Here is a 10915-nt window from a genome sequence, read left to right on the forward strand (position 1 = left end):
TCCTAGTCATATGTTCCATTTTCTCTGGGAAGCCTTTCCTGATAACACGTGTTCCAGAGAGGTCTTCCTTTTATGCCTTCTCATAACCTTTAGGACTTCCCCAGCATAACACTAATGTTGTATTGTCGCTGCTGATGGTTGTCTTTCTCACTCAGTGAGGCTGAGACCATTCACCAAGCATGTGGAACAACATATTCTAGCATAAAAAACTTCTGTTAATGTTTGTGGAATAAGTGAGATTAAAGCTGTTTTATGTGCATTGTGAGGTAATCCTTGCTTCACAAATGGGTTCTACACAAAAGCCCTGCAAACATTGTGAAACCACTTATTTTTTGTAGAATAATTCAGAAATGGTAAATGAGAAGTAGCTATAAAGATCAGGAAAGCTACTCCTGGGGGCAGATTTTAGGCCCAGTGATTCACTAGTGGAATAGTGCAGGGAAGGAAAACTGTATTAAACAAAAAATCTAGTTTCCTAGAGACATTTATGTTATCAGAAAAGAGAGTTTCCCCTTCATTTATATTGTTTTCTTATCCAGGGCCAAGTATCATCATTTCATATTATAGATCAGCTAATTCATATATCACTAAAATTTTTGTTTTCAATCTTTGGATGATAAGACCATATAAACATTGTTTCTTAGTTGAACTGGTTCTTTGGTAAAGCCTGTTATATATAAATCTTAGAACAAATAATTACCCTTTGCCTCTCTCTTTCCCCTGTCTATTTCAAGCCAGAGGTTTATATATATACTTTCAGAAGATAGAAAAAGAGAAGTAGGTAATTGCTTTTCATGGTGAAGTGTATTCCAAGTCAATGATTTTAAAGCAAAATTTCTAATTGCAATTTAGAGATTGCCTATATACAGGGAATAATGTAATAATAAAACTGCCATTTTGTTATCATGGTGTCAAGCACAACTAAGTGTTTCCATACTTTATTTAGTTCTCATGACAACTCCATGAAAGTTGTTGCAGATAAGGAGACTCAGACTTTGGCTAGATAACTTGCCCAAGGTCACATCTAAATGGCTGTTAGACTAGATAACAGTATGGTGATTACAAGAGGGATAGTGGGGTGGAGGGAGGTAGGAGACGGTAAAGGGGAGATAAATGGTGATGGAAGAAAACTTGACTGGGGGTGCTGATGTATTATAGATTTGTACCCCTGAAACCCATGTAATTTTATTAACCAATGTCACCCCATAAATTCAATTCCTGGGGAAAAAATGGCAGTCAGACATGGAATTCATGAAAGTACTAAAAAGAGTCTAAATCATTATTTGTAATTTTATTATAGGAAGACCTTTAAGATTTGAATCCTACATTTACCACTTATTTGTATTAACTTTGAACAAGTTACTTTTCAGTGCCTTAAAATGGGGATATTAATAATTCCTAGTTCGTAGGGTTACAGATAAAATAATTCAATACATGTAAAGTGCTTAGCATTGTTCCTGGCAGCTACATTAACTATTATTTATTTTTCAATTGGGCTGACCATAAATAAATCAGTACAGTCCAACCAGTGTGACTCAGTGTGGTTGAGTGTTGACCTATGAACCAGGAGGTCATTGTTCAATTCCTGGTCAGGGCACATGCTCAGGTTGTGGGCTTGATCCCCAGTATGGGGTGTACAGGAGGCAGCCAATTAATTTCTCTCTCATCATTGATGTTTCTACGCTCTCTCCCTTCCTCTCTGAAATCAATAATAAATCAATAAATAAATCAGTATAATAAAATCATAGCATTAATTTCTGCTTGATTATGAAGGGATCCTGAAGGGTTATCTAATTCATTCAGACAAAACTGTGATTAAACTGAAATGCTCTATTTTTTTTTTTACCACAGGTTTATTTTAATGCAATTAAAAAGTGTTTAATATTAGGGGATCTTAATGCCTAATTTCAATAACTGATAGTATAAACTCAAAGTATTTCATCGTGTTCATTGGGATGGAGAATAGATGGTCACCATTTCCTCTGTAATCACAAAATACCTTAGTCTACATTTTCTAATAATTCCTCCCATTTATTGTTTTGTATTTTTGAAGATAATTTAGGTCTCCTGGTTTCTAGTTCAATGTATAACCTTTGTATTCCAGTAATCATAGTTTTTTATAAGAAATATTCCCTTTTTAGTACTAGTAAGCATAATTCTGACAAAGATGATAAAATAATTATTTTATATAGGTAATAGATGATGACTCCCCAGAGATGTATAAAACAATCTCTCAAGAATCTCTTACACCGGGAAAACTGGAATTTAATTTTGAAGAATTATTAAAACAAAAAATGGAAGAAGAAAAACGACGAACAGAGGAAGAACGGAAGCATAAGCTAGAAATGGAAAAACAGGAATTTGAACAACTGAGACAAGAAATGGGAGAGGTAAGGTTTTAAAAATATTCATTTGTATTCCACAAATATTAATCTAAGTATTTTACATATATTTTCTTATAACTTTGTTAGTATTTATTATTCACATAAAGGACATACAATATACTCCAATGAGGCACTTGATACAAGTTTTCACAGTTTTGTGCACTTTCTAGCCTGTCATAACTCAGCTTCTTTCTTGGTAATTTAAAAAATACAGAAGATTGCAAGTGACTGAGAAAGTACTACAATACCTTAAGCAAATATATATTTCCATAGACCTCATGATTATATGTGGTTATGTCATGATTGAGAGCTGTTGGAAGTACTTAATTTACCCATTTATGGTACCTGCTCATATCGTTGAAACTGATAAACTGATACATGTAATCTAAATAAAACTAAGGGAGTACCATGAATACTAATGGGACCATCAGTTTGGCAAATCTTTGAGTCGCTTTATTTTACTAAAGATAGAACTTTGATGCTGTCACATTTTAGTGTGACTTCTGTAGTGTTGAAATGAAATAGACACACACACACACACTACTGTACACGGCTGTCTGCATGGGCATGCAACTTGTGCCCTCACAGGACCCCATGTTCAGAAGGGTCATGTTTAGTGGTTTAATGCTCTCAGGTTGCCATCTTGAGATGTTTAATGATTTACTTTGAATCTATGTTATGAAAGCCGACTGGACAATGGAACCTGTGCTTGAGTCTCAGAGCCTTGGCTCACCCACATATCCTGCCTCCCTATGGTGGGTTCTCAGCAGCCCTCTTCCCACCTCCTGATGCCCCCAAGGCCCTACCTTCTTTTTGCCCTTGGACGCTGCAGCCCTTCATCTGAATGGCCAACCAACTGCATAGGCAGAGAGGGAAGGGCAAGGGAGGGGGTCAGCATTCCAAGTCTCCCTCTGCCACTGATGGGGAGAGGCAGACAGCAAACAGGGTTGGGGAACCAGTGGCTGTCACAACCTTGGACTAGCAGTGACACGGTATGCTTGGCAGGTGACTTGGTGGGAGCCCCTTGCCAATTCCTCCTAATCTAGGAATTGAGGGGTTCCTATGCAGAGGTTGCAATTTCTTAGAAGTTGCCTCTTCGTCATGAGTTAGGGCATTGGGCCTGTGGGGATATTTACTTCCTTGCCCTCACTGACCAAGAGACTATAAAGGCTGTATAAATATATAGTTAATAAAATTAGTATGCTATAGGGAAATATCCCAAGGTCTAGCCTAAATTATAGCATTTATTTGGAAAAGGAAGCTGAAAATGAATATCATACATTTATTAGTTTCTGGTATTTTAAGTAGTCTGTTTTTACCCCTAGATGAAAAAATAGAGGTAGTACAAAGAAATGTTTTCCCCCCTTGAATGAGCCATTAGGCCTCATGTCACATTCACTGTGACTACCTTCCCTAACCCATCCCTGCTTTTTTTGCTCCCTCAGCCTAAAACTGTAGGTCTTCTCCAGGAAAAGTTTACCAGGAATAACAGCAATATTTTACCATTTCATTTAGTGAGATTAGGTTTTAGTGTAAGTATACAAAGAACTAGTAATCACAATAGACAGGGTAAGGACTGGGGTGGGGTGGGAGCAATGGGTGACATCTGTACTATCAACAAATTTTAGAAAAGAACTAGTAATCATAAATTGTGAAAAGCCAAGGGAAAGGAATGTGAAAAGTTTTCAAAATAAAGTGGTATAAAAAATTAGATCCCGCCCTGGCTGGTGGCAGCTCAGTTGGTTGGAGTGTTGTCCAGTACACCAAGGGTTCAATTTCTGGTCAGGACACACACTTAGGTTGCAGGTTCCATCACCGGTTGGGACGCATATGGGAGACAACCGATGAATGTTTCTCTATTAATCTTTCTCTCCCTTCATCTCTAAAAATCAATAAAAGCATATCCTTGTGTGAGGATTAAAGAAAGAAGAGTAAAATGAAGAGAGACAATTCTTTAAAAAAAAATTAGATCCCAATTTTGATTGACTCCTTTTCTTGGCAAAATATAAAATTGAGAATACAAATGGTACATAGTGAAGTGTAGGGATTTTACCAGACTGTATCTGTAGAGGTGCTGTATCAGTTGAGTATTAAGACTGACATTTAACTTTATTAGGCCACCAGCCATCATCAAATCTAAGACAAAAAGCATTTAGAGATACTGACTCTATTATATAGAGATGAAAAAATCATGTCCAGTGAGTTACGCAATTAAATGGCCACACAGTATGAGTGTCAGAACTAGAACTTATATCTGACTCCTCCCTATCTCAGTGTTCTTTGAACAAAGAGCTTCCTACAATTCCTAGTAAAAGTTAATTTTTGATATACATACTTTAGCAGGTTGTATTTAAGTATTGTGCAGGGAGGTTATTTAACCTTTATTTTGGGTTTTAAATAGGAAATGGTGAACACTTTTTGGATGTTTATAATACAAACTAATTTTCTAGTATTTAATATATAAAATACCTTTTTTTAAGGAAGAGGAAGAAAATGAAACCTTTGAATTGAGCAGGGAATATGAAGAATTAATCAAATTGAAAAGGAGTGGCTCTATTCAAGCTAAAAATCTAAAAAGCAAGTTTGAAAAAATTGGACAGTTGTCTGAAAAAGAAATACAGAAAAAGATAGAAGAAGAACGAGCAAGAAGGAGAGCGATTGACCTTGAAATTAAAGAGCGAGAAGCAGAACACTTCCATGAGGTAAACTATTTTATATTTAACATTGTTATGGTACTAAAATGATGATTCAACAGAAGTTAACACTGGCTTTGAAATAAGTTTTGGGAACTAAACAGCAAAAACACATCAAGATCGTAAAAGACTTTGAAATTATTTTTCCACTCTAGCATTGTTTCACAGTTTTATTGGAATTAAAGCCAATAGTGAACACCAAATGTTTCACTCTAGCAAAAAACAAAACAAAATTATTTATGGGCATAAGTTTTAGCTTGAATCAGTACAACCAATATATATTTGAGTTAAACTCCAGAGATTATTCATTTACTCTCTTAAAGATGAGGCCAATAAACCCTATATGACTAAATAAAAATTCAGATAGCATGAATTTGAAGTACCTCCAAATGTAAAATGAGGCAATCACTAAATGACCTGTAAAGTCCCTTCCAGTTTGAGGACTAGTTCCATGGTTATGATTGGTTTAAATAGGACCTGGGAATGTTTTTCTACCAGAGCATTCAACCAATATTTCTCTAAAAATGCATTTTCATCAGATGTTCAACTAGTAAAACAGGTGTGGAAGCTGGGAGGGCCATCAGAGGAGGTTGTTAATAGAAAGTATGTGCAATTCTCAAGACTAAAAAGAATCTACTATTGAGGCAAACAGAGTGCAAAAACAGCTAATGATGAAGATGCAAGTACAGGTGAGATGACCATGAAAGGTTGTAGATGACACGTTAAGAAACTGTTTTATGGGGGTGCACTGAAGGGATTTTAAAAACACGAAGTAATATCAAGTTAGCATCTTAGATGGTTTTAGATTCATGCATTAAAAAATTTACTTGAAAGCCTAGTATGTCCCAGGGACTGTTCTGGACACTAGGACTGCATTGTTGGAGCTGTATTTAGATAAAGTAAAAGCTGTCTGAAACAGGTACTGAGCTCAGGTGAGAGGCAGGAGCTAGGGATTGTCACTTTTATGGATAGTATTTTAAAGTATAGAAATAGATAAAACCATCTTGAAACAGTTAATAGTTTGAAAGTAAATGATAAAACCCTGGAGAACACCAACATTTAATGTTTGTTTGGCCAAAATATCAGGTGGTTCTTTAGCAAGATAAATGTCGCTCTATCTAAAGTTCCATAAGCAGGCATTTGATTCCCTTTGTTAAAGGTAGTGAAACCTCAGAGCAGTAATACCTAGCCCTATAAAATATGTAAGATAGAAATAAATGAAGTGGTTACTTCTTGTTTTATTGCTATTTATTGGCTCTCTTTTGTTTAAAAGGATATAGTAGGACATGGTTGATCTATAACCCATGTGGATGCCCTGAACACTGTTTCCTGTGAAGAATGTTGACATTCCTCTGATCATATCCCTCTAGATCAGTAGTTCTCAACCTTCCTAATGCCACGACCATTTAATACAGTTCCTCATGTTGTGGTGACCCCCAACCATAAAATTATTTTCGTTGCTACTTCATAACTGTATTTTGCTAGTTATGAATCATAATGTAAATATCTGATATGCAGGATGTATTTTCATTGTTACAAATTGAACATAATTAAAGCATAGTGATTAATCACAAAAACAATATGTAATTATATATGTGTTTTCCGATGGTCTTAGGCGACCCCTGTGAAAGGGTCGTTCGACCCCCAGGTTGAGAACCGCTGCTCTATATTAAAGGTCATTGAGCTATCCTTTAAAAACTTAGCAGTTTTGGCATTGAGCACAATCAACTTCAGAATAGGGCCGCCCCCCTTTCCCCCATCATGTATCTGGTTTTTGCCTTTAGAAAATGTCAATGTTCAATACGTCTTCTATTTGAGACATCTTTTAAGGACCAACTCATTCATGTAACCTTCCCTAATCAAGGAATTCCATTCCAGCTCCTGTAGCCCTTAACCTGTACCTCATTTGGTACTTAAAATACTTTAATTGCCTTATAGTGTTTGACTTTGTAGTTTAATTTTCTAATAAGGTATACTCAAAAACCATTTCCTTATGCTCCCTTTTATCTTAAATTTACTGCCTAATTATACTGTCCTTAATATTCATGTGCTGGGGTGTCAATGTCCTCTTAAGAATGCACCTAGAGAACAAAAGTTATTCTTTTAGTATGACAGGAGACTCATTTTCTGTAACATTTTAAAATGTGGCTTTTCATAGATTTAAGAAAAGGCAACAATTGCCCTGGCTGAGTAGCTTAGTTGGTTAGAACATCATCCCAATACATCAAGGTTTTGAGTTTGATCTCCAGTCAGGGCACGTATGAGAATCAACCAATGAATGCACAGATAAGTGGAACAACAAGTCAATGTTTTGCTCTCTCTCCAAAAAAAACCAAAACAAAACCACAAAACAAAAAAAACAACTGCATTTAATAACAGACTGTTCATAAGTTTTCCCCAATTAGCTTCAGAGGAATTCTATTTACATATACTTTTTAGCCTATTTAAAAACTGTAACAACAAGAACCCCAGAACATCCTTCATTAGCAATAGCTATGGGCAGGCATGTTTATCATCTGAAGGTATTAATAGAATTTACCCAATAGGTATATGGTTGTGTCTGATGCCCAAGGATTTCCCAACATCACATAAAAATGATTCAAGGAAAGTCGGAAAATATTCAACTTACTTTTTAAAATATTTTTTCTCTTTATTGAATAAGATATTACAAATGTGTCCTTATCCCCCCAATCCTGTCCTCACCCTCACCCCCTGTTGTCCACATCCATCATTTATGCTTATATGCATGCATACAAGTCCTTTGGTTGATCTTTCCCCCTCACCCCCACCCTCCCCTGCTTTCCCTCCGAGTTTTGAGCATCTGATCGATGCTTCTCTGTCTCTACATCTGTTTTTGTTCATCGGTTTATTCAACTTATTCTAATTCCTCCTCCTACATTCACTGGAACTTAGCTGCAATATCTCAAATTGATGTAAAACATCCATAAATCAAGGTTTTACTATAGGAAACTTGACAGCTTGTTTCAAAATTTAGTTGATTTGGTACCCTAGAACAGTTTTCTTATTTTGTAATATATATGGTGATATCTTTACCAGTGGTTCTCAACCTTCTGGCTCTTTAAATAGTTATGACCCAACCATAAAATTATTTTCGTTGCTACTTCATAACTGTAATGTTGCTGTTATGAATCGTAAATATCTGATATGCAGGATGGTCTTAGGCGACCCCTGTGAAAGGGTCGTTTGACCGCCAAAGGGGTCACAACCCACAGGTTGAGAACTGCTGCTTTAGACAGACCCATAAAAAACCTAGTTTCAAAACTGTCAAGTATGACTGAAGTACTTTAGAAACCATAAACTGTATCTACATGACCCCACTCTACTAAGGCTGTCAGTGATCGCATGATGGCCTTATAGTTTGATTTTATTGGCTCACACATACTATTTGACAGTTGAAACACTACTCTCAATTTTTATTTCCATGGTTCCCAACTCTTACCCCTAAATAGATGACTCACCACTCTTCACCTCAGTGATTTCCCCAAATTCATCATTGCCTCAGTTGTTTTCCCATTTATTCTACCTGCATTCTTCTCTGCCATTTGACCATCAATAAATTTGTTGGATGGAATTAATTGGAATGACACTTATTAACTAAGTAGGGTGACAAAGGAAATCATGAATTGGTTAATATGGGAGTATTTTGTTATATGTAGTATCCCCACTGTTATTCAGTATGGTCAACAAACACTGACAGTTGGGGAAATAAAGATACTGGGATCCCACTGATACTGTATGATCTTTACATTGGGAGAAAAGGATTCCATTTGTTAAGAGAACGTTTCACAAACAAAAATTTCATCTTTCCCAAACTAAGGTATTGTGAAAACTGCTGTCTATAGTGTAGCACAAATATGTATACAAATGTTAATCATTTTGTGCCTATTATAAATGACAACTTCAGGACTATTAATACTTAGTTCTTGGTTTTTGGAAAACAAGCCACACTTATTCTTGGCCCACTTTTGTAAAGGAAGAAGATGTTGATGTCAAGCCTGCAAAAAAAAGTGAGGCTCCGTTTACTCATAAAGTGAATATGAAAGCTAGATTTGAACAAATGGCTAAGGCAAGAGAAGAAGAAGAACAAAGAAGAATTGAAGAACAAAAGTTACTACGAATGCAGTTTGAACAAAAGGAAATTGATGCAGCACTACAGAAGGTACCAGACAAACATAGCCTTTATTTTCCAAAGATGCTCTTAAAAGCCATAGTTTTATATGAGGGGTAAAAAACCATTTTAATAAGTCACTGGAATGTTTTGTAAACATTTGTTATTTTTACTGTAACTTTTGTTTAGATGTTTACATATTCAAATCCTATTACAACTGCCTATGGTATTCAGTACACTAACAAGTTTGTAGCTTAAAAGCAATAGGCTATACCATCTAGGTTTGTGTAAATGCATTCTATGATATTTGCACAATGACCAAATCACGTAATGATGCAGTTCTCAAAACGTACCCTGTTGTTAAGTGGTGCACGACTGTACTTACATGCTCTTTACTTTGAGGGCAAAAAAACCTATTTACCTCCAAGATTGTGATTAAATCACTGTCCTGAAAATGCTGCTATACTAAAAGTGACAACTTGAATGTATTTATTTTAATATAGAAAAGAGAAGAGGAGGAAGAAGAGGAGGGTAGCATCATGAATGGCTCCACTATTGAAGATGAAGAGCAAAGCAGGTCAGGAGCTCCGTGGTTCAAGAAGCCTCTGAAAAACACATCGGTTGTAGATAGTGAGCCTGTTAGATTTACAGTTAAAGTAACAGGAGAACCCAAACCAGAAATTACATGGTGGTTTGAAGGAGAATTATTGCAGGATGGAGAAGACTATCAATATATCGAAAGAGGAGAAACTTACTGCCTTTATTTACCAGAAACTTTCCCAGAAGATGAAGGAGAGTATATGTGTAAAGCTGTCAACAATAAAGGCTCTGCAGCTAGTACCTGTATTCTTACAATTGAAAGTAAGAATTAATCACTTTTTAAAAAATATAATACTTTTATTCTATTAAAAAATTTTTCCCTTTAAAAAGAATCACTTTTCTTCTTCTTTTTTAGCTGATGACTACTAGCTCCCCTTCCCTCTGCCTGGAACTCTCTTTCTCTCTCCGACTTTCTTACTACATCCATCTTTTCTGTGGCGGGGCCAAAAAAGGAAACCAGAAGTGCCACTATGTTGACTTCTAATTCCTTTTCATAACAGTCTTCAAAACACAAGCTCATCTAAAGAATACCTTCCTCCTTTCCAAATGAGCACCAGATTCATCGCCAATTATGCATAAGTTAATGTGCATTTAATGGGGAAAGTGGGAAATTTACTCAATTATATCAGAACTTAGGCTGTGCATTTACCGTAAGTTCACAGCAATGTTTAAAAGTATCAAAAACAACACATTATTTTGCATGAAAAAATGCCGTCAATGAGCTATTTACACCTAAAATTAGTCTGAAATAGCCGAGACAATGAATTTGGAACCTATCAATTTGAGTGGGAGTTTTCCCTTAGTACATAATTTTGGTTGTAGTTTGAGAGCCTTTGTGAAGCAGATGTAGGAGGGGGTTGGGATATCACTCTTTTTATGGGAGAGGAGGAGAATGGGGAAAAACACAAAATTAAAGACTTCTAAGAAACAAATGCCAGAGAAAACTGGATGAAAACCACTGCCTATACAGAGTTCTGAGTGTTGAGAATAATATTGAATGTACTTTTCAAATGTGTGTAATATATGCTCAAGCTTATAAAACAAATTTATGTTGTGACCTTGCCTGAACAAATGACATTTCAATGCGGGGGGGGGGGGGGGGGGGGGGG

General features: G+C 36.0%; 1 protein-coding gene across 6 annotated transcripts in view; it reads left to right on the forward strand.

Moving 5' to 3' along the window:
* NEXN (nexilin (F actin binding protein)) overlaps positions 1-10738 on the forward strand; it is a 38900-nt gene extending 28162 nt beyond the window's left edge. For 4 of the 6 annotated variants that reach the window (XM_014544367.1, XM_014544369.1, XM_005871937.2 and 1 more), the window contains 5 exons: positions 2193-2390; positions 4865-5086; positions 9072-9257; positions 9710-10067; positions 10162-10738. In XM_014544367.1, coding sequence (XP_014399853.1) covers positions 2193-2390; positions 4865-5086; positions 9072-9257; positions 9710-10067; positions 10162-10175 — 978 coding nt within the window. In that variant the 3' untranslated portion in view covers positions 10176-10738. Of the gene's footprint in view, positions 1-2192; positions 2391-4864; positions 5087-9071; positions 9258-9709 lie in introns of all 6 variants that reach the window. The other 2 variants (XM_005871936.2, XM_005871938.2) reach the window with 1 other exon arrangement.
* Positions 10739-10915: the final 177 nt, after the last annotated feature.

Source organism: Myotis brandtii, unplaced genomic scaffold, assembly GCF_000412655.1.
Source record: "Myotis brandtii unplaced genomic scaffold, ASM41265v1 scaffold36, whole genome shotgun sequence".
In the NCBI taxonomy this organism is placed as follows: Eukaryota; Metazoa; Chordata; class Mammalia; order Chiroptera; family Vespertilionidae; genus Myotis; species Myotis brandtii.